Source organism: Eleutherodactylus coqui, chromosome 3 (genome assembly GCF_035609145.1).
Source record: "Eleutherodactylus coqui strain aEleCoq1 chromosome 3, aEleCoq1.hap1, whole genome shotgun sequence".
NCBI classification, from domain to species: domain Eukaryota; kingdom Metazoa; phylum Chordata; class Amphibia; order Anura; family Eleutherodactylidae; genus Eleutherodactylus; species Eleutherodactylus coqui.
Window position 1 is genome coordinate 82,509,644 of NC_089839.1, and position 23,506 is coordinate 82,533,149.

General features: G+C 48.9%; 1 protein-coding gene across 1 annotated transcript in view; it reads left to right on the forward strand.

Annotated features, from left to right (window-relative positions):
* Positions 1 to 2: 2 nt before the first annotated feature.
* Positions 3 to 23,506, forward strand: part of LOC136620139 (regulator of microtubule dynamics protein 2-like) — a gene marked incomplete at its 5' end in the record, with an annotated part of 129,228 nt that continues 105,724 nt past the window's right edge. The window contains 2 exons of the mRNA XM_066594855.1: positions 3 to 140; positions 3,643 to 3,745. Of these exons, the coding sequence (XP_066450952.1) occupies positions 3 to 140; positions 3,643 to 3,745 (241 nt within the window). The remainder of the gene's footprint in view (positions 141 to 3,642; positions 3,746 to 23,506) is intronic.

Genomic DNA, 23,506 nt, shown 5'->3' on the forward strand with positions numbered 1-23,506 from the left:
TTGTCAAAGTCGAAAGGGCTAAAATCCTCAAAGAAGAAGCTGAACTTCATCCTCTGCTGCAGCAAGCGGATAGCAGCCACAAAGGCTCCGAGTCCGATAAACATGACGGCTTCAGAGTGTTACTGAACAAGCAGGAAAAGGTACTGAAAGAACTGCCTTCCTGTGGGCCTAATACATATACTGTACGGGGGGCTGTCAGTTGCTCGGGGTGCGTGAACAGGCTTTCTCTAAGGGTACGGGCGCACCTAGCAGAATTGGGGTGGATATTCTGCAATGAAAAATATACACCAAAAGCTGCTTCCAAATGTGGATTATTGGTGTGGATTTAGATGCTGAGTTTACCATAGAGCCGCAGCAGACTTCACATCTTCCATTGAGAGGGTGAAATCGTCTGCAGGTCCGAAGGCAAAAATGGCACCAAAATGTGCACCAAATGCTCTACTGATTTTGGTGCTGATCCACACTAAAATACGCTGTGTGTGAATGCCCCCTCAGCCCAAATCACATGTTACATGACAGTACTAAGTCACATTCTAGAAAAGTATTTCCCCACCTTCCACGTATCCTATGCTGCCCACAAAGTTTTAAAACTTTGCAATCCTCATTTTATTGTAGTCCATCCATAAAGCAACTCGCTGGAACAGTTCTTTTCACACCGATAAGGCACATCCTGTGGACTCACATTGCATATTTAAGACTTAGCTAAATCTCTTTATGTCTCTTGGTTCTGTCTGAATCCTCAAATGGGTTTCATTGGCGACCTTGAACAAAACCATAGGCTGCCATTACTAAAGCTGAGACCAAAGCTGCACGTTTTCATTTCAGCAGGTTTCTGTTGGTTTCCCACATTTGTGCCGGACAGAATAACTTAGTCGACTACACGGCTCTATCTGGCCAGAAACTAACGGAAACCTAGTTAAATGGAGACCTTTTGTCTCCATTTGACTAATGAAAGCCTATTGTTGTGTCCGGGAGCTCCGTCTGAATGACCTGGACATACAAGATCTGTGACTGAAGGCTTAGAAGGGTATTTCAATCTCAGCAAATAAAAGGAATCCCTTGTATAATAAAGAGTTACAATCTTCTGATATAATTTCTATATGAATTCCTCCGTTTACAAGACCTCTGCTTGCAGTCATTTAATAGAAGTTTTCACTGTTTACTCCCAGAGTATAAAATCTCCCGTGGTCCTGTGCAGATCATGCATGTGCTTGACTTGTTGCAAGCACTTAAAGGCCGGGCGCAGAAGAGCGTGTTGTGAAATGCTGTGTGTATACTGCAGAGCTTTACCGCTGTGTAACCCGGTGTACGGCAGCGATTTTTGACTCTGCATGACAGCGTATCTCACACACGCAGTTTCCTTGTTCATTTTTTACTTCCCGCTGTGTCGCTTAGTAACTTTGCGTATAAACCCTACTCATACGCAATGTAATTTGAGCCTGAAGTCCATGGTGGCCGCATCTCGAGTTCTCCACAGGAGCGCTGATAACATTGTTTTCAGCTGCAGTCCTGTGACAGAACAAAGAGGCTGTGTTCAGAGAACAGACCACCTGCTGTTATCTGCATACATCAAAGGCATGCTCATGTTAATGCAAATGAATCTAATAATCCACTAATGGCTATTAGTGCCCATTAGCAGCTTATCCAAAATGATCGCTCGAACTGTCAATCATCCTATCTTTTGATTGTATTTTTATGGATCCTCTTTGTGGGTAAATGGGGCTTAAGGGTTTCAGATGGCCTTTGTTAACGATCGATCGTTCACGGTTGGCCTGTGAAGGCTGCTGTCTGTGATGATGATGATGATGATACATGATTTTAAATGGCAATTTGAACAAAGCGACAGAAGGATCTGTTCCATGATCGGAGACCGAGCCCGGGCTTCTGTTAATGAGATGCAAATCTGTCATTAAACAGGAACAACTTCTTAATGACCCGACAACTGCCAGAAATCCAACACCGCAGATTAACTTTTCGACAAGTATCTGCCGTTACCCGGCATCTGTCATTAATATTCCAAAAAGGCGCAAATCGTTGGATGAAAATGGTCTTTCAGACCAAGACGGATTTTTATCCACTGAAGGTAAAGAAGGAAAATGGCTGTAAGATTTGAGAACCTCGAGGATTTGATACAAGTGTAACAGAATACTTTTCTAAAACCAGAATACCCCTTTAAGTGGACTACAAATACGTAAAGGTTGTAGGGAGATGTAATAGCGGCTGTAGAGCTGTCCATAGACCTCAATGCGAGCAGCCTTGTACTTGTGGCTGTCCGCTCGGCAAGCATGCAGATGCTCTTACAGCTTTCTGCTCCCCGCTGTATTCTGTCGCCTCCCGTGCACAAACACATTATAACACAAGATCAGTTGTGATGATTGGTGCCTACCATAAACAATAATAAAAGCTGTGATGGAACGGCTTTTATGTTTAATATGTTTTTATTGGAATTTTCACATATTAATCACATATAAAACAGAACAACAGATAGAGAGAAATAGATAACATTGGTTTTATGGTGGGTTGCGCGGACCGCAACTTGTGATTGGGGGTTTGATGACAAATGTCACAATAACTGAATAAACTGTATCATCATTTACAAGGTCCTTCTGGTGAAATCTTGCGGACCGCCTTCTAAAGTAATTAAGGTGTGTCACTAGGCCCTCGTAACCAGCACCTTCTTACACTTGCTGAACCTGTTCAACTCTTAACTAGATGTACTTTCAAACAGCAAAATTGCTAACCAACGTTGAAAAGGACCAACAAACACATAAGGTACTTAGGGGAAGATTAGAGATAAGGGAGAAAAAGAGACTCTCAGGAGTAGAGAAAGCAGCACGAAGGCAAAAGGGGGGAGAGCCCCACGTGGGTCTGGCTGTTAAAAGTCGTCTGGTTATATCTGTCGCGGCATCGGCTCCCCGCACCCCCCGAGACCCATCGCTCACCATCCCACCGCCAGCTGGAACTGCGGTGAGTCACGGTACGTGTTCCACAACTCCCAAGCTTGATTACTTAGCCTGGGTCCCTCCGCTCCTTCGTCGCCTAGCTCTTCCATATACATTAACTGGTTCAGTCCCTGAACGAATTCCAGGATTGAAGGAGCTGAGATTACCGCTCGGGCCGCTGTAAGGAAATGCCGTAGAAGCTCCTTTTTGATGACAGCGAATGGGCCCAGATAATTGACAGCAGTGCCAGCTGCAAGGTGACCTCCGCTGCACAATGCGACGCTCCCTCATACTGGAACGGCTTTTATATGCAACTTAGCGCAGATGCTGATGTGTAAAGGCTGGATCTGCCGGTCTGGCTCTCCTAGCGGGGACACTCTATGGATTACATAAGCCCTGTGAACAGAAGTCTTCTTCATAAGAACCCCTTTATAGGGATGGAATTGGTAGTGACATTCTGAACATTACTTCAGTATATTTTAATGTTTTTTTCCAGAAAAAAATAGTTTGTTTTCGGGAAAACCTCCAGCATAAATGATGCAACACTTCTTCATGTACAAGATAATATACCTACTGACTGGGTTTCCTGTACGAAGTGTTTTCCGGTATCATGGCCCCACTTAATCATTTCTATGCTCAGATTTTTTCAGCTTGTGATGAATTAGATCACGTTATGAAAGTTTTTTTTGTCTTTTTTCAGTACGGAAATAAGGTTGACTTCCTCTGGAGGCTGGCGCCGGCGTACAGCGACATGTTTTCTCTCACAAACGATGTAGAAGAGAAGAAGCGCTATGCAGCCGACGGTAAGACGGGATTTATGAAAATCTTCTATGTTTGCTCGTGTAAAGGATTTTTCCCAAGATAGATATTTATAACACATTAGTTATTTTGTAAGCGCAAAATATCTGATTGGTGGGGGTGAGATCACTGAGACCCACGCCCATCTCCTGGATGGGTACTGCTGCCCCGTTCACCATTGCCTCCAGAGTGGTGATGGCATGTACATGCTCCCCATCCAAACTATAAGTGGTACAACGAGGTACCAGAGCGTCCATTCTTGCCTGTATCACATCTCGTATTCAAGCTAGAAGTGTTACAACTGTTTACTAAACCCCCCCATGCCCGCCGGTATCACATTTGCTATCCAAGCTAGAGATGGTACGACAGCGTACTAGAGTCCATATACCCATAGAGTCCATATCTAAGCTAGAAGTGCTACAAAAGAGTACTATAGCCTCCGTGCCCAACCGTATCACATCTGCTAGCAAAGCTTAGTGTGCCTTCACATGGGCGTTACGTTTTTGGTCGGTGCCAAAATGCAGTGAAAGGACAAATGTGTATCTGCTTTGTAAAGTGGTCATGCCTTTTTACACCGAAATCGATGAAAAGATGGCTTCATATTATTGATGCAAAAAAAGCCGAAAAATAAAACATGCCAAGATTTTTGGCTATCGCAACTGAGAACACATCACAGTTGTAAATGAAACCATCGAAAGACATTGCTTTCATAAATCAGCTTTTTTACTCACTCTCGCATAGAGCAAAAAACATGCAATTTTAGTGTCCGTGTGGAGGTACCATAAAGGTAGTACAACAGGGAACTACAGCCTCCATGTCCGCCTGTATCACATCTAGTATCTAAGCTAGAGGCAGTACAACAGGGTACTAAAGCCTCCATGCCCGCCTGTATCACTTCTAGTATCTAAGCTAGAGGCAGTACAACAGGGTACTAAAGCCTCCATGTCCGCCTGTATCACATCTAGTATCTAAGCTAGAGGCAGTACAACAGGGTACTAAAGCCTCCATGCCCGTCCGTGTCACATCTGCTATCCAGCTAGAGGTGGTACAACAACGTAGTATAGCTTCCATACCCCCTGCATGACATCTTGTATCCAAGGTAGAATGGCACAACAGGGTACTAGAGCCTCCATGCCTACCTGTATCAAATCGTTTATCCAAGCTAGAATTGTTACAACAGGATACTAGAGTCACCGTGCCCACCTGTATCAAATCGTTTATCCAAGTGAGAGGTGGTAAAACAGGGAACTAGATTCTAAATGCCCGCCTCTTTCACATATTGTAAGCCAGAAGCTGGACAACGGGATACTAGAGCCTCCATAGACAACTGTCTAACATCTTGTATTCAAGCTAAAAGTGTTAAAACAGGGTACTAGAGGCGCCATGCCTGCCTATATCACATCTTGTATCCAAGCTAGAAGTGGTGCAACAGGATACTAGAGCCTCCAAAGACACCTGTTTCACTTCTTGTTTTTAAGCTCGAAGTGGTATAAAAGGGTACCATAGCCTCCATGCCCGCCCGTATCACATCTAGTATCCAAGGTAGAGGTGGTATAACAGGGTATTAGAGCCTCCATGTCCGCCTGTATCACATCTAGTATCCAAGCTAGAGGTGGTATAACAGGGTACTAGAGCCTCCATGCCTGCCTGTGTCTCATCTTGCATCCTAACTAGAAGCCGTGCAGCAGGGTACTAGAGCCAACATAGTCACCTGTTTCACATCTTGTATCCAAGCTAAAAGTGGTACAACAGGGTACTAAAGCCTTCATGCCCGCCCTATATCGCATCTTGTATCCAAGCTAGAAGCGGTACAACAGGGTGGGTATTAGGGCCTCCATGCCCACCTGTATCACATCTACTATCCAAGCTACAGATGGCACAACAGTGTATTAGGGCTTCCATGCCCCCTGTAAACCATCTTGTATCCAAGCGAGAGATGGTACAACAGAGTACTAGAGTCTACATGTCTGCCCCTGTCACATCTTATATTCAAGCTAGAAGTGGTACAACAAGGTACAAAAGCTTCCATGCCCGATCTGTATCACATCTTGTTTCCAAGCTAGAAGTGGTACAACAGGGTAATATCATAGCATTCTAGAAAGATATCTAGTCCCCTCTTAAACTGCTCTTTGGATTTTGCCATCACCATGTCCTCAGGCAGTGAGTTCCACACTCTCAGGGCTCCCATCCACTGGCATTTTTTTTCTCCACTGCGATGCGATTCTAAAGTTAAAGTCTCGCATTGCAGTGCGAGAAAAACGCAGGCAGATATCCCAAAATCGCTGGGATATCGCTGCGACATCGCCAGTCTCTTCAATGGGGCCAGCGGCAGCAGCGCTAGCCCCATTGAAAAGATATGGAGAATGCCGCTGACTTCTGCCGGAGGACGCAGCTGACAGCAGGAGAGGTGAGTAACTTTTTTAATAATTTTTTTTAACCACTTTTTTATGATTATTGAGGAAGGGCTTATATTTCAAGCCCTTCTCCGATAATCATTCTGCAGGGCTTATCAGAAACCACTGCTTTCAATGGGATCGGCAGCAGTGTCGATCCCATTGAAAGCAATGGGATAGCATGCCGCTGTCTTCTGCCACAGCTGTGACAGCTGTCACAGCTGTGACAGAGAGCTCCTTTATCCCCGCGGTCCCCGCGGGGAAGAAGGAAACTCCTGCCACAGCTGTCGCAGCTGTGGCAGAAGTCCGCGTCATTCTCCATATCTTTTCAATGGGGCTAGCGCTGCTGCCGCTGGCCCCATTGATAAGACTGTCGCAGCGATATCCCAGCGGTTTTTCGGACTGCTCTCGCAGCGCAGTGGAGAAAAAAACGCTAGTGGGTGGGAGCCCTCACTGCTCTTATAGTGCTGGTATCGGCTGCTGAGCTGCTCCGCTGTCCCCTTTAGCCCCCTGCTCATGCCTCCGTCTCGTGCCGCTGCTCCTGGCGTCAGCCCCAGTAGTACGTGTTCCCCACAGTGGCCCCAGTAGTAAGTGTTCTCCACAGTGGCCCCAGTAGTAAGTGTTCTCCACAGTGGCCCCAGTAGTAAGTGTTCCCCACAGTGGCCCCAGTAGTACGTCTTCCCCACAGTGGCCCCAGTAGTACGTCTTCCCCACAGTGGCCCCAGTAGTACGTCTTCCCCACAGTGGCCCCAGTAGTAAGTGTTCCCCACAGTGGCCCCAGTAGTAAGTGTTCCCCACAGTGGCCCCAGTAGTAAGTGTCCCCCACAGTGGCCCCAGTAGTAAGTGTCCCCCACAGTGGCCCCAGTAGTAAGTGTCCCCCACAGTGGCCCCAGTAGTAAGTGTCCCCCACAGTGGCCCCAGTAGTAAGTGTCCCCCACAGTGGCCCCAGTAGTAAGTGTCCCCCACAGTGGCCCCAGTAGTAAGTGTCCCCACAGTGGCCCCAGTAGTAAGTGTCCCCCACAGTGGCCCCAGTAGTAAGTGTCCCCCACAGTGGCCCCAGTAGTAAGTGTCCCCCACAGTGGCCCCAGTAGTAATAGTGTCCCCCACAGTGGCCCCAGTAGTAATAGTGTCCCCCACAGTGGCCCCAGTAGTAATAGTGTCCCCCACAGTGGCCCCAGTAGTAATAGTGTCCCCCACAGTGGCCCCAGTAGTAATAGTGTCCCCCACAGTGGCCCCAGTAGTAATAGTGTCCCCCACAGTGGCCCCAGTAGTAATAGTGTTCCCCACAGTGGCCCCAGTAGTAATAGTGTTCCCCACAGTGGCCCCAGTAGTAATAGTGTTCCCCACAGTGGCCCCTGCAGTAATAGTGTTCCCCACAGTGGCCTCTGCAGTAAGTGTTCCCCCACAGTGGTCTCTGCAGTAATAGTGCCCCCCCCCACAGTGGCCTCTGCAGTAATAGTGACCACCCCACAGTGGCCTCTGCAGTAATAGTGACCACCCCACAGTGGCCTCTGCAGTAATAGTGACCCCCCACAGTGGCCTCTGCAGTATTAGTGACCCCCCACAGTGGCCTCTGCAATAATAGTGACCCCCCCCCCACAGTGGCCTCTGCAATAATAGTGCCCCCCCCCCCACAGTGGCCTCTGCAGTAATAGTGACCGCCATACACACACACAGTGGCCTGTGCAGTAATAGTGACCCCCCCCCTCAGTGGTCTCTGAGGTAATAGTGACCCCCCACATGTGGCCTCTGCAGTAATAGTGACCCCCCCCCCCACAGTGGCCTCTGCATTAATAGTGACCCCCCCCCCCACAGTGGCCTCTGCATTAATAGTGACCCCCCCCCCACAGTGGCCTCTGCAGTAATAGTGACCCCTCCCCACAGTGGCCTCTGCAGTAATAGTGACCCCCCCCCCCACAGTGGCCTCTGCATTAATAGTGACCCCCCCCCCCACAGTGGCCTCTGCATTAATAGTGACCCCCCCCCCACAGTGGCCTCTGCAGTAATAGTGACCCCTCCCCACAGTGGCCTCTGCAGTAATAGTGACCCCTCCCCACAGTGGCCTCTGCAGTAATAGTGACCCCCCCCCCCCCCACAGTGGCCTCTGCAGTAATAGTGACCCCCCCCCTACAGTGGCCTCTGCAGTAATAGTAACCCCCCCCCCACAGTGGCCTCTGCAGTAATAGTGACCCCCCCTCCCCCCCACACAGTGGCCTCTGCAGTAATAGTGACTCCCCACAGTGGCCTCTGTAGTAATAGTGACCCCCCACAGTGGCCTCTGCAGTAACAACGACCCCCACAATTGCCTAAGCAGTAATAGTGCCCCCCAACCCCCCATAGCGGCCCCAGTGGTAATAGTGAATTAAGATGAGTCAGCACGATGAACAATAAAATGTCTATGTGCACACGAGCGTGTAGACCATTTTTGTAAATAGTATATAAGACGGGCTGAGAGTATAAGGGCAGGAGGCTCGCCTATGGATCTGATGAGATGCCTGGGACCTTTACCCTGATTTGATGTGACTCCTGCCTCGATAGAAATCCAGGGCTTCATTTACAATGGGCTCTGGGTCTCTAGAGCGATGGCAGTTTTTGGAGACCGCTATAGACCAGAAATGGAAGGGACCTTTTTATTTGTTTTTAATACTTCTGTCTGCTTTATTGTCCTTTCTCTTGTGTCAGTGCGTCCCAAAATCAATCCTTCCACTATAAGGGGGTATTGCAGGCTAATGCTGAGGATGTGATGTCCTCGGGATGGGTTGTCAGTGGTTGACCAGCTGGGGTCCGCCACTTCGATTCGCCGCCGATCAGCTGATTGTCCGGCTTGTCAGTGCAGCAAGCTGGACATTGTCATTGGTGGTCTGGGTCAGGAGTGTGGTAGGTGGCTTCATTCCCATTGAGATCAGTGGGAGTGATGCTTTCAATTACACTTCCGGATTCTCATTGCAGTCAGAGCCAAAGGTGAAATGGGAGGCATCGCTCCTGTTGGTTTTGGTGAGGGGGGAAGCTATCTATTGCATTTCTAGCCTTGACTACCAATGACTATATCCAGCCCCGCTGTACTGACAGTGAGCCAGAGGATAAACTAATGTAGCGGGGATTCTGAGCGGCGGATCCCCGCTGGTTGACTGTTGGTGCTCTATCTTGGGGATAGGTCATCAATGGTAAAAGCACGGAATAACCCTTTAATTGCCAACATATTCCTTACATATACTTTTGATGTATATATTCTATATATATTGATATTTTATCAATTGCAGCTTGAACAAGGTAGTAAATGGTTGGCTATCTATCAGTTCCATGGAAATAGAGCCGTGCTCACACATTAGCAGTATAACTCTATTCACAAGGGGGCTAGGGGACTGCCATTCTCGTGATCACTGGAGGTCCCGGTGGTCGGTCTCCCAGCCTCGTACATTTATCTCCTAGTTTTCCTGGTGGTTTAGGGTAGAAGAACGGGTTCAAATGTATTTCACTTCACACTGTGAGGTGCCCCTAAGTGGTTTAGGGAGTTTTGACCAAAGTGATTATATGTTGCACAGGGCTTCTGTGGGTTCAGCTATTTCCAGTTCAGCAACAGAACTACCCTGCACTTCTTTTAATGTTTTTATGGGTTCAGGTGAGAAATGTTAAGATAAAGTAACTTTTAAAAAGGTTGAAATGCTTTAGTATGGAAAACTAATTTGAACTAAACGTCTTATATATAATGTTTATGGCCATCTCTACCACCCCAGCTGAGGCCATGCGGACACACAACTGGGTACATAGAAGTGTCGGACAAAGCCTAAGGCCTCATGTTCACTTGAAAAATACAATCCGCGCAGAATCTGCCGCGTATTTGCTTTAAGTGGTATTTTTTTTGCATGCAGATATCCGCACACATTGCTATCAATGTGATAGCAATGTTGCTGATTCGCGCGGAATGCGCGGCAGAATCGAGCATGCCGCTTTTTTTCTCCCGCGCATGAAAAATGCAATTCTTTTAAAATGCCATCCGCGGGTGCAAAATTCAATTTAATGGACCGTGGATGGCCAATGATTCCCTATGGGCAAAATCCGCTGCGGATTCCGCAATTCCATTTAGCTAGTGGACATGAGGCCTTAGAGCTCTCCTTACTGCTACACATGAAGTTCAGTTCTGGTCCCAGGGCCTTAAAGGGGTTCTACCAAGATTATAACTTATCCCCTATACACAGGATGAGGGAATAAGTGTTTAATCAGTGAAGGTCCAGTTGCTAGTACACCTACCAATGAGAAGAATTGGGGTCTTTTGTTTTTCATGGATGAATGGAGTGGCGGTCAAGCATACACATTGCTTCCTCTACATCCCTATGGAACTGCCAGAGATAGCGAGCATGCGTGCTGGGGGAGAGCTGTATCATGGGATTGATTGGCTAGTGGGAGTGGCCTAATTTAGGGATGTTGACACTATAGGGGATTATAGGACAATCAGGCATCTATAAAGCAACATGCTCTACAGGGGCTCCTGTGAAGTAAGCAGGAACAGAGTAGAGGAGAACAAACAGTCTTTCTCGTATTATAAGCTTGCAACGTTTAAGCTTTTCTTTAGATTTCTGTACGACTTGTTGGCGGTTGCATTTAGTAAAGTTGCGTTGTTTACACTAAATGTGGTTGCAGTTGTTTTCTTAATGGGGAACCACTTGGGATTCACCACCCTGCGTGTTACTAATCAGTGTATCGCTTCACATCAGGAAGGAGGACATGATGGGTTGGTTGTCTGGTTATGCCCAGGATCTGTGATCATCTCAAGTGTCTCTGATCCTGGGTTTACACATACAATATCTTCCCTTGGGCTTGCCGTACAGGCTGCACTGCAGTTTGTGGCTTACGTGTTAATATTCATATCTTTGTGGAAACCAGAGCTGTAATTGCCTTCACATGCGGCAAATATTCAGTTTGTTGCACTTGCCCTGCATTTACATACCTTACCAAGGCCTCCCCCTGGCACCTGGGGCACGTGCTCCCTTTCATCCCTCATTTACATACCTCACCAAGGCTTCCCCCGACACCTGGGGCACGTGCTCCCTCTCATCCCTCATTTACATACCTCATCAAGGCCCCCCTGGCACCTGGGGCACATGCCCTTTCTCATCCCTCATTTACATACCTCGCCAAGGCCCCCCACCGCTCCCGACACCTGGGGTACATGCCCTTTCTCATCCCTCATTTACATACTTCACCAAGGCCCCCCCCCCTGGCACCTGGGGCACATGCCCCCTCTGATCCCTCCCTGACCTCCGTCTAGCTACAACTTTGCTGCAAACAACCATTTTCTCACCCATATGTATTTGGATTCAATTCCATAAATTTAAGAAATGGTTTATTTAGAAAGTATTGTCTGAAATCAACCTTCACCAGAAAATAAATTCTCGCATGCTCCAAAATAAAAACTTAAGAGAAGTGTCAATTATAAAAGACTTTATTTATTTAAGGTTTTCAACATTTTAGTTTTATGGCTTCCCTAAGGCTGCAGATCCAAAAGAAGGCGAAAAATCCCTCGACACTTTTAGCCAATTTGTGTCACAGGGGAAAAATTCCTTCTTGACCCCGGGAAAAGGCGATCAGTCCTAGAACCCTGGATCAGAGCCACTGATGATAGTGTGATGGTGGTGGGCATTGTACATGTAGAGCTGGAGGGGGCGCGCTGTGTGGGTGTCCAAATGAAGTTGCTGGCTGGGTGTACAGCTAGTAGACGCTGTGTGGTGGGGTGCATGGTGACGGCGCTGTACGGCGGGGTGCAGGGTGAGAGTGTTGTGTGGCGGGGTGCAGGGTGAGGGCGCTGTATGGCAGGGTACAGGGTGGGACGGTGTGTGACTGCACCCCCCTTATAGTCCGAGGGAAGAATCATTTGCTGTTTCAGTGGATGAATGAGCGATCCTGGTTGTCAGGTCATGGTCACATGATCAGTACTTCCAGAATTACAGCCTTCATTCATTCAGAATTGTTGTCACAGCAAATGGAGGATAATGCTTGCTTGATTGCAGCATCTCTCTGTAGAGCTGGGGGGCGCTGTGTGGCTGCGTGCAGGGTGAATGCGCTGTGCGGCTGCCTGTTGGGTGAGGGCGCTGTGCGGCTGCGTGCGGGGTGAGTGCGCTGTGTGACTGCACCCGTCCAAGGGAAGAATCATTTGCTGTTCCAGTGGATGAATGAGCGATCCTGGTTGTCAGGTCATGGTCACATGATCAGTACTTCCAGAATTACAGCCTTCATTCATTCAGAATTGTTGTCACAGCAAATGGAGGATAATGCTTGCTTCATTGCAGCATCTCTCTGTAGAGCTGGGGGGCGCTGTGTGGCTGCGTGCAGGGTGAATGCGCTGTGCGGCTGCCTGTTGGGTGAGGGCGCTGTGTGGCGGGGCGCAGGGTGGGACGCTGTGTGACTGCACCCGTCCAAGGGAAGAATCATTTGCTGTTCCAGTGGATGAATGAGCGATCCTGGTTGTCAGGTCATGGTCACATGATCAGTACTTCCAGAATTACAGCCTTCATTCATTCAGAATTGTTGTCACAGCAAATGGAGGATAATGCTTGCTTGATTGCAGCATCTCTCTGTAGAGCTGGGGGGGGCGCTGTGTGGCTGCGTGCAGGGTGAATGCGCTGTGCGGCTGCCTGTTGGGTGAGGGCGCTGTGTGGCTGCGTGCAGGGGTAAGTGCGCTGTGTGACTGCACCCGTCCAAGGGAAGAATCATTTGCTGTTCCAGTGGATGAATGAGCGATCCTGGTTGTCAGGTCATGGTCACATGATCAGTACTTTCAGAATTACAGCCTTCATTCATTCAGAATTGTTGTCACAGCAAATGGAGGATAATGCTTGCTTCATTGCAGCATCTCTCTGTAGAGCTGGGGGGCGCTGTGTGGCTGCGTGCAGGGTGAATGCGCTGTGCGGCTGCCTGTTGGGTGAGGGCGCTGTGTTGCGGGGCGCAGGGTGGGACGCTGTGTGACTGCACCCGTCCAAGGGAAGAATCATTTGCTGCTCCAGTGGATGAATGAGCGATCCTGGTTGTCAGGTCATGGTCACATGATCAGTACTTCCAGAATTACAGCCTTCATTCATTCAGAATTGTTGTCACAGCAAATGGAGGATAATGCTTGCTTGATTGCAGCATCTCTCTGTAGAGCTGGGGGGCGCTGTGTGGCTGCGTGCAGGGTGAATGCGCTGTGCGGCTGCCTGTTGGGTGAGGGCGCTGTGTGGCGGGGCGCAGGGTGGGACGCTGTGTGACTGCACCCGTCCAAGGGAAGAATCATTTGCTGTTGCAGTGGATGAATGAGCGATCCTGGTTGTCAGGTCATGGTCACATGATCAGTACTTCCAGAATTACAGCCTTCATTCATTCTGAATTGTTGTCACAGCAAATGGAGGATAATGCTTGCTTCATTGCAGCATCTCTCTGTAGAGCTGGGGGGTGCTGTGTGGCTGCGTGCAGGGTGAATGCGCTGTGCGGCTGCCTGTTGGGTGAGGGCGCTGTGTGGCGGGGCGCAGGGTGTGACGCTGTGTGACTGCACCCGTCCAAGGGAAGAATCATTTGCTGTTCCAGTGGATGAATGAGCGATCCTGGTTGTCAGGTCATGGTCACATGATCAGTACTTCCAGAATTACAGCCTTCATTCATTCAGAATTGTTGTCACAGCAAATGGAGGATAATGCTTGCTTCATTGCAGCATCTCTCTGTAGAGCTGGGGGGCGCTGTGTGGCTGCGTGCAGGGTGAATGCGCTGTGCGGCTGCCTGTTGGGTGAGGGCGCTGTGCGGCTGCGTGCGGGGTGAGTGCGCTGTGTGACTGCACCCGTCCAAGGGAAGAATCATTTGCTGTTGCAGTGGATGAATGAGCGATCCTGGTTGTCAGGTCATGGTCACATGATCAGTACTTCCAGAATTACAGCCTTCATTCATTCTGAATTGTTGTCACAGCAAATGGAGGATAATGCTTGCTTCATTGCAGCATCTCTCTGTAGAGCTGGGGGGTGCTGTGTGGCTGCGTGCAGGGTGAATGCGCTGTGCGGCTGCCTGTTGGGTGAGGGCGCTGTGTGGCGGGGCGCAGGGTGGGACGCTGTGTGACTGCACCCGTCCAAGGGAAGAATCATTTGCTGTTCCAGTGGATGAATGAGCGATCCTGGTTGTCAGGTCATGGTCACATGATCAGTACTTCCAGAATTACAGCCTTCATTCATTCAGAATTGTTGTCACAGCAAATGGAGGATAATGCTTGCTTGATTGCAGCATCTCTCTGTAGAGCTGGGGGGCGCTGTGTGGCTGCGTGCAGGGTGAATGCGCTGTGCGGCTGCCTGTTGGGTGAGGGCGCTGTGCGGCTGCGTGCAGGGGTAAGTGCGCTGTGTGACTGCACCCGTCCAAGGGAAGAATCATTTGCTGTTCCAGTGGATGAATGAGCGATCCTGGTTGTCAGGTCATGGTCACATGATCAGTACTTCCAGAATTACAGCCTTCATTCATTCAGAATTGTTGTCACAGCAAATGGAGGATAATGCTTGCTTCATTGCAGCATCTCTCTGTAGAGCTGGGGGGCGCTGTGTGGCTGCGTGCAGGGTGAATGCGCTGTGCGGCTGCCTGTTGGGTGAGGGCGCTGTGTGGCGGGGCGCAGGGTGGGACGCTGTGTGACTGCACCCGTCCAAGGGAAGAATCATTTGCTGTTCCAGTGGATGAATGAGCGATCCTGGTTGTCAGTTCATGGTCACATGATCAGTACTTCCAGAATTACAGCCTTCATTCATTCAGAATTGTTGTCACAGCAAATGGAGGATAATGCTTGCTTCATTGCAGCATCTCTCTGTAGAGCTGGGGGGCGCTGTGTGGCTGCGTGCAGGGTGAATGCGCTGTGCGGCTGCCTGTTGGGTGAGGGCGCTGTGCGGCTGCGTGCAGGGGTAAGTGCGCTGTATGACTGCACCCGTCCAAGGGAAGAATCATTTGCTGTTCCAGTGGATGAATGAGCGATCCTAGTTGTCAGGTCATGGTCACATGATCAGTACTTCCAGAATTACAGCCTTCATTCATTCAGAATTGTTGTCACAGCAAATGGAGGATAATGCTTACTTCATTGCAGCATCTCTCTGTAGAGCTGGGGGGCGCTGTGTGGCTGCGTGCAGGGTGAATGCGCTGTGCGGCTGCCTGTTGGGTGAGGGCGCTGTGTTGCGGGGCGCAGGGTGGGACGCTGTGTGACTGCACCCGTCCAAGGGAAGAATCATTTGCTGCTCCAGTGGATGAATGAGCGATCCTGGTTGTCAGGTCATGGTCACATGATCAGTACTTCCAGAATTACAGCCTTCATTCATTCAGAATTGTTGTCACAGCAAATGGAGGATAATGCTTGCTTGATTGCAGCATCTCTCTGTAGAGCTGGGGGGCGCTGTGTGGCTGCGTGCAGGGTGAATGCGCTGTGCGGCTGCCTGTTGGGTGAGGGCGCTGTGTGGCGGGGCGCAAGGTGGGACGCTGTGTGACTGCACTCGTCCAAGGGAAGAATCATTTGCTGTTGCAGTGGATGAATGAGCGATCCTGGTTGTCAGGTCATGGTCACATGATCAGTACTTCCAGAATTACAGCCTTCATTCATTCAGAATTGTTGTCACAGCAAATGGAGGATAATGCTTACTTCATTGCAGCATCTCTCTGTAGAGCTGGGGGGCGCTGTGTGGCTGCGTGCAGGGTGAATGCGCTGTGCGGCTGCCTGTTGGGTGAGGGCGCTGTGTTGCGGGGCGCAGGGTGGGACGCTGTGTGACTGCACCCGTCCAAGGGAAGAATCATTTGCTGCTCCAGTGGATGAATGAGCGATCCTGGTTGTCAGGTCATGGTCACATGATCAGTACTTCCAGAATTACAGCCTTCATTCATTCAGAATTGTTGTCACAGCAAATGGAGGATAATGCTTGCTTCATTGCAGCATCTCTCTGTAGAGCTGGGGGGCGCTGTGTGGCTGCGTGCAGGGTGAATGCGCTGTGCGGCTACCTGTTCAGTGAGGGCGCTGTGTGGCGGGGCGCAGGGTGGGACGCTGTGTGACTGCACCCGTCCAAGGGAAGAATCATTTGCTGTTGCAGTGGATGAATGAGCGATCCTGGTTGTCAGGTCATGGTCACATGATCAGTACTTCCAGAATTACAGCCTTCATTCATTCAGAATTGTTGTCACAGCAAATGGAGGATAATGCTTGCTTGATTGCAGCATCTCTCTGTAGAGCTGGGGGGCGCTGTGTGGCTGCGTGCAGGGTGAATGCGCTGTGCGGCTGCCTGTTGGGTGAGGGCGCTGTGCGGCTGCGTGCAGGGGTAAGTGCGCTGTGTGACTGCACCCGTCCAAGGGAAGAATCATTTGCTGTTCCAGTGGATGAATGAGCGATCCTGGTTGTCAGGTCATGGTCACATGATCAGTACTTCCAGAATTACAGCCTTCATTCATTCAGAATTGTTGTCACAGCAAATGGAGGATAATGCTTGCTTGATTGCAGCATCTCTCTGTAGAGCTGGGGGGCGCTGTGTGGCTGCGTGCAGGGTGAATGCGCTGTGTGGCTGCCTGTTGGGTGAGGGCGCTGTGTGGCGGGGTGCAGGGTGGGATGCTGTGTGACTGCACCCGTCCAAGGGAAGAATCATTTGCTGTTCCAGTGGATGAATGAGCGATCCTGGTTGTCAGGTCATGGTCACATGATCAGTACTTCCAGAATTACAGCCTTCATTCATTCAGAATTGTTGTCACAGCAAATGGAGGATAATGCTTGCTTCATTGCAGCATCTCTCTGTAGAGCTGGGGGGGGCGCTGTGTGGCTGCGTGCAGGGTGAATGCGCTGTGCTGCTGCCTGCAGGGTCAGGGCGCTGTGTGGCGGGGCGCAGGGTGGGACGCTGTGTGACTGCACCCGTCCAAGGGAAGAATCATTTGCTGTTCCAGTGGATGAATGAGCGATCCTGGTTGTCAGGTCATGGTCACATGATCAGTACTTCCAGAATTACAGCCTTCATTCATTCAGAATTGTTGTCACAGCAAATGGAGGATAATGCTTGCTTGATTGCAGCATCTCTCTGTAGAGCTGGGGGGCGCTGTGTGGCTGCGTGCAGGGTGAATGCGCTGTGCGGCTGCCTGTTGGGCACTGTGCGGCTGCGTGCAGGGGTAAGTGCGCTGTATGACTGCACCCGTCCAAGGGAAGAATCATTTGCTGTTCCAGTGGATGAATGAGCGATCCTGGTTGTCAGGTCATGGTCACATGATCAGTACTTCCAGAATTACAGCCTTCATTCATTCAGAATTGTTGTCACAGCAAATGGAGGATAATGCTTGCTTCATTGCAGCATCTCTCTGTAGAGCTGGGGGGCGCTGTGTGGCTGCGTGCAGGGTGAATGCGCTGTGCGGCTGCCTGTTGGGTGAGGGTGCTGTGTGGCGGGGCGCAGGGTGGGACGCTGTGTGACTGCACCCGTCCAAGGGAAGAATCATTTGCTGCTCCAGTGGATGAATGAGCGATCCTGGTTGTCAGGTCATGGTCACATGATCAGTACTTCCAGAATTACAGCCTTCATTCATCCAGAATTGTTGTCACAGCAAATGTAGGATAATGCTTGGTTCATTGCAGCATCTCTCTGTAGAGCTGGGGGGCGCTGTGTGGCTGCGTGCAGGGTGAATGCGCTGTGCGGCTGCCTGTTGGGTGAGGGCGCTGTGTGGCGGGGCGCAGGGTGGGACGCTGTGTGACTGCACCTGTCCAAGGCAAGAATCATTTGCTGTTCCAGTGGATGAATGAGCGATCCTGGTTGTCAGGTCATGGTCACATGATGAGTACTTCCAGAATTACAGCCTTCATTCATCCAGAATTGTTGTCACAGCAATGGAGGATAATGCTTGCTTCATTGCAGCATCTCTCTGTAGAGCTGGGGGGCGCTGTGCGGGGTGAGTGCGCTGTGCGGCTGCGTGCGGGGTGAGTGCGCTGTGCGGCTGCGTGCGGGGTGAGGGCGCTGCGCGGCTGCGTGCGGGGTGAGGGCGCTGTGCGGCTGCGTGCGGGGTGAGGGCGCTGTGCGGCTGCCTGCGGGGTGAGGGCGCTGTGCGGCTGCCTGCGGGGTGAGGGCGCTGTGCGGCTGCCTGCGGGGTGAGGGCGCTGTGCGGCTGCCTGCGGGGTGAGGGCGCTGTGCGGCTGCCTGCGGGGTGAGGGCGCTGTGTGGTGGGGCGCAGGCTGGGCATGGGCTGGGCTACTCACAGATCGTCCATGCTTGGCGGGTTGGTAGCGTGTGGTGTTGGGTAGTTCCGCAGTATCTTCCTTTATCTTTCACTGGATGCCATGAACTCTTGCTTCCTGTCCGTCTAGGTTGGCCCGTTCCTCACGCACATTGCCTGGTAGCCAGCAGCTCTGCGACTTCCGGAAAGTGATGGTGTTACCTGCGCTGCATCCTCTCTCTTCGTCCTCGCCTCGTGATCAGAATGCGGTGATGTCACAATGTTTAGAATTCTCTCATCCTATGATGTCACAATAAGTGCTCCACAGGCCGCCATCTTGTTATATCGCAAATGATGATGAAAGTGGTCGCATCACTACATGCAAAGTGGATGGGACCATAAAGGTCGCATATAAATTATACACAACATTAACCCCTTAATGCTCCATGATGTACTGTTAAGTCATGGTGGTTTGGGGTTTGTATGGAATGGGTTCTGGGCCCGTCCAAGGGAAGAATCATTTGCTGTTCCAGTGGATGAATGAGCGATCCTGGTTGTCAGGTCATGGTCACATGATCAGTACTTCCAGAATTACAGCCTTCATTCATTCAGAATTGTTGTCACAGCAAATGGAGGATAATGCTTGCTTGATTGCAGCATCTCTCTGTAGAGCTGGGGGGCGCTGTGTGGCTGCGTGCAGGGTGAATGCGCTGTGCGGCTGCCTGTTGGGTGAGGGCGCTGTGCGGCTGCGTGCAGGGGTAAGTGCGCTGTGTGACTGCACCCGTCCAAGGGAAGAATCATTTGCTGTTCCAGTGGATGAATGAGCGATCCTGGTTGTCAGGTCATGGTCACATGATCAGTACTTCCAGAATTACAGCCTTCATTCATTCAGAATTGTTGTCACAGCAAATGGAGGATAATGCTTGCTTGATTGCAGCATCTCTCTGTAGAGCTGGGGGGCGCTGTGTGGCTGCGTGCAGGGTGAATGCGCTGTGTGGCTGCCTGTTGGGTGAGGGCGCTGTGTGGCGGGGTGCAGGGTGGGATGCTGTGTGACTGCACCCGTCCAAGGGAAGAATCATTTGCTGTTCCAGTGGATGAATGAGCGATCCTGGTTGTCGTCCTCGCCTCGTGATCAGAATGCGGTGATGTCACAATGTTTAGAATTCTCTCATCCTATGATGTCACAATAAGTGCTCCACAGGCCGCCATCTTGTTATATCGCAAATGATGATGAAAGTGGTCGCATCACTACATGCAAAGTGGATGGGACCATAAAGGTCGCATATAAATTATACACAACATTAACCCCTTAATGCTCCATGATGTACTGTTAAGTCATGGTGGTTTGGGGTTTGTATGGAATGGGTTCTGGGCCGATTCTACTCTATACAATGCTGTCTGGTATAGCTGACACCCGCCTGCAACAAATTAACCCTTTAAATGCTCCGATCGAAGTTTGGAGGTCCCTTACGGTTACAATGGCAGCTGGGGGCCTTCTGCACACTCTCAGGGCTTCCATTGCAGATTGCCTATGAAGCCATGCCTGTGATCTGTTCTCTGCCTGATCTTAAAAGGGGTTGTCCCAAGTTTGCATTCATTATAATGTTGCTTCCATCAAAAAGGCTCTTAGAGAATCATTATATTGTGCATGAGACCTAAGGTGAAATGCAAGTGCCTGTAGCGCCAAATGGTGAGGGATAGAGGAATACAATGCTTTGACATCGCAAGTTACCCAGGTTTTATCTGCCCCCCATTTGTGTCCTGCTAATATTTGAATGACTTTATTGCTATTAGGAATATATCCGGGGATTTGAACTACCACAGCAATTGGGTAGATAGAAAATTACAGCCTGAGTCTCTCACATAGGGATCCTCGTCCCGAAACTATTGGGCGCATGGGAGGTGGAAATACATTTTTGTGAGACTTGGGAATCCCATAAAAATTTGCAAGAATAGGATTTTTGGGAACTAGATAAGCCATTTCTTTGTCGCTTAATACCCCCATTGAGCCCCCTCTGGTAATCAAATCAGACAATGAATGGGTGAATGTTACGGTGGGATCAATCTCTAATTTTCTATAAGTTTTATCATCATTGAGTATTTTTTCAACACCTAAACTGTATAATGCATTATCCATTATGGCAATGGTGCCCCCTTTGTCCGATTGCTGAATTATTAAATCAGTATCGTTAATGAGATTCTGTAAGTCACGTCTCTGGGACACTGAGATGTTAACATTTTTATATTTGGATGCATCTTTCTTTTGACTGGATCTATATAGGTCATTAAGATCTCTTTCCATACTGTTTTGAAAATCATCCACCCATCTAGTTCTGAGATGTTTGGGGTAAAAAGAGGGATTGGGAATCCTCGTATCTGATGGCATTGGAATTGAATCTGGTGCCATATCAGTGTCCATCTGTTCTTTTTCTAGTTGTTCTAAATCCCAGAGAAAGGCAATGTCCCTTGTTGTTAGGTCTCCATGTTTGTCGTCTTGTTTTGCAGACTCCTAAGAAGCTGTTCTGTTTGCCCCATTGATTCTGGTTTGTTCGCAGAAATACTTCTTTACAATGAGGTCCCGAACAAATTTGTTTAGGTCCAGCATAGTATTGAAAGGGTCAAACGTGCAGTCAGGTACAAAATTCCTACCCTTATTGATAATTTCCAATTGCTGGTTAGAGAGAATACGGGGTGTGAAAACAATTATATTGTCCGCTAATTCCGAATGGTTGGTCTGCGGCTGGGGTATCTCCTTCTTGGCATATGGCCCCCTCTCGGTGCCTCGTTTTTTGACAGTCTCCCCATAGTCTGCATTCTTTGTGTTGGTTCTTCAAATACCTGAGGGTCACCACTGGAGACATCTGATGATACATAGGATGTGTCCCCTTCCCACTCTGAGGAGGAGAATGTGACACTATTCAAATTGCCTGTATGATTTCTCATTGATTGTTTCTTGAGAATTGATTTGGGGTTTTGAATCCTTTTGGAACTCCAGTTGTAAACTTTGTCATCTTGGTAATCGCGTCTGTCTCTTTCCAGTTTGGTTTTTTTTATGTGAATTATCTTTTCTTCCATTTTATGTAGTTCCATATCCTGTTTTTGTATTAGATTATCCCATTCTGTGGAATTCTAAGTTGCTCTCAATTTATGTTCAATGTCTTGTATGTCTTTCTGCAATTTATTTAATTTTAATTGCTCATTATCAACTATAAATCTCATCAGTTTAGCAGAGCAATCGGAGAGGATATCATTCCAACTGGACAGAAAATCATCATCATAAATTGTTGTTGGTATTTTTTTCAAACGCAATCCTCTTGGGATCATTGTAAGATCCCAATATTTATTCAGGGAGTGTTGGTCCCACCAAGTCTGTAATTCTGATTTCTTATAGTTGGTTAATGATTGGATTAACCCCTTTGTGTCAGGATGCATACTTTGTATATTGTCCTGAAACAGACTGGATAATTTTTGCATCCTGGCCCGGACAACTGTTTCTTGTTCATGCAATCATACTTTGTTGAAAACCCCAATAAAAATTAACATAGGTACATTAGAGTCCCATAAAACTACTAATAATAGATGGTATACCTTAGTGGCTAAATTTTCATTTACAAATAGTGTGAGGATCGTGAGCAAATGTCCAAAAATAATGGAGATACTGCACTTATAAATATGGGTAGAATTTACCTCAATCCTTGTATACTTGCATTTGGTGCTGTGCATAGTCTCCTCTGAACAAGTTATTCATTGCAACACCGGCCGGGTAATTCCAAAGAAAAAGACACTTGAAAATAGTGTGCTGTGCTGTCAGCTTGCTCACTTCATATGTCTCACGATCCACTGCTTGCTCAAGCGGTTTCACCTGCCCCCGGTCCTGGGCTTAAACAGCAGAAAATTCCATGCAGGAAAAAGTGTCATCCACGCTTGCTTGCAGAATAAAATGTATAATCTTCCTTTATTTAGACATATTTAAAATTTGCCAGGTATACACATCTCTGGACCAGACGCGTATGGGGATGGGATGAGGTGAGAGGACATTATATGGGAGATGTGATGAGGAGCAGCAGACAGTACATGGGGGATGTGATGAGTCTTAAAGAGTATCTGCAGCACCTGAAGTAAGGAATGTCTTCTCATTCACTGCCTGACTGACATGAGGCTCTTCTTAAGGAGAGTATATAGTAGATAGGTTGTTGAATCGTATATATTGTATATCATACATGTGACTATATATATGTGCGATCAAGGAGACGTACTGTCAGATGGGTTCTTCTTCCCCCTTTCGTTTACTTCCTTTCCTTAAAGGGGTTGCCCCGCGCCGAAACGGGGTGTTATTTTTTTTTCAATAGCCCCCCCGTTCGGCGCGAGACAAACCCGATGCAGGGGTTAAAAAAGAAAACCGGAGAGTGCTTACCTGAATCCCCGCGCTCCGGTGACTTCTTACTTACCTGGTGAAGATGACCGCCGGGATCTTCACCCTCGGTGGACCGCAGGGCTTCTGTGCGGTCCATTGCCGATTCCAGCCTCCTGATTGGCTGGAATCGGCACGTGACGGGGCGGAGCTACGAGGAGCCGGTCTCCGGCACAAGCGGCCCCATTCCGAAAAGAAGGCCGGACTGCGCAAGCGCTTCTAATCCGGCGATTAGACGCTGAAAATTAGACGGCACCATGGAGACCAGGACGCTAGCAACGGAACAGGTAAGTGAATAACTTCTGATAACTTCTGTATGGCTCATAATTAATGCACAATGTACATTACAAAGTGCATTAATATGGCCATACAGAAGTGTATACCCCCTCTTGCTTTCGCGGGACAACCCCTTTAATTAATTCTGAATACTTGTAAATTTCAGCTTTTTCTTCCCCAACGGAGGACACGGCCCAGGTACGATCCTGTCCTATAACAGAGCTAACAGTGCGGTTGCTATACTTTGCATCAGCAGGAACCCCTGAACATTCAATCATCCATGGCTAATCTGAGATCAGAGGTGGGCAAGAAATATAATGTCACTCGCAGTCACCAATAAGATGGTGGATCAGTGATTTGCAGCCGACGGCTCTCCAGCTGTTCTGTGACCGCAGTGTGATGGGAGTTACATATCACAGACCACTTTATGTAGTAGTACAAGTATTTTGTTAGTGTTTTATATAATTGAAGCTTAATTTATATAAAACCCTAACAATATACTTGCACTACTACAACTGATCAGCTGTTCAGCGGTCGGT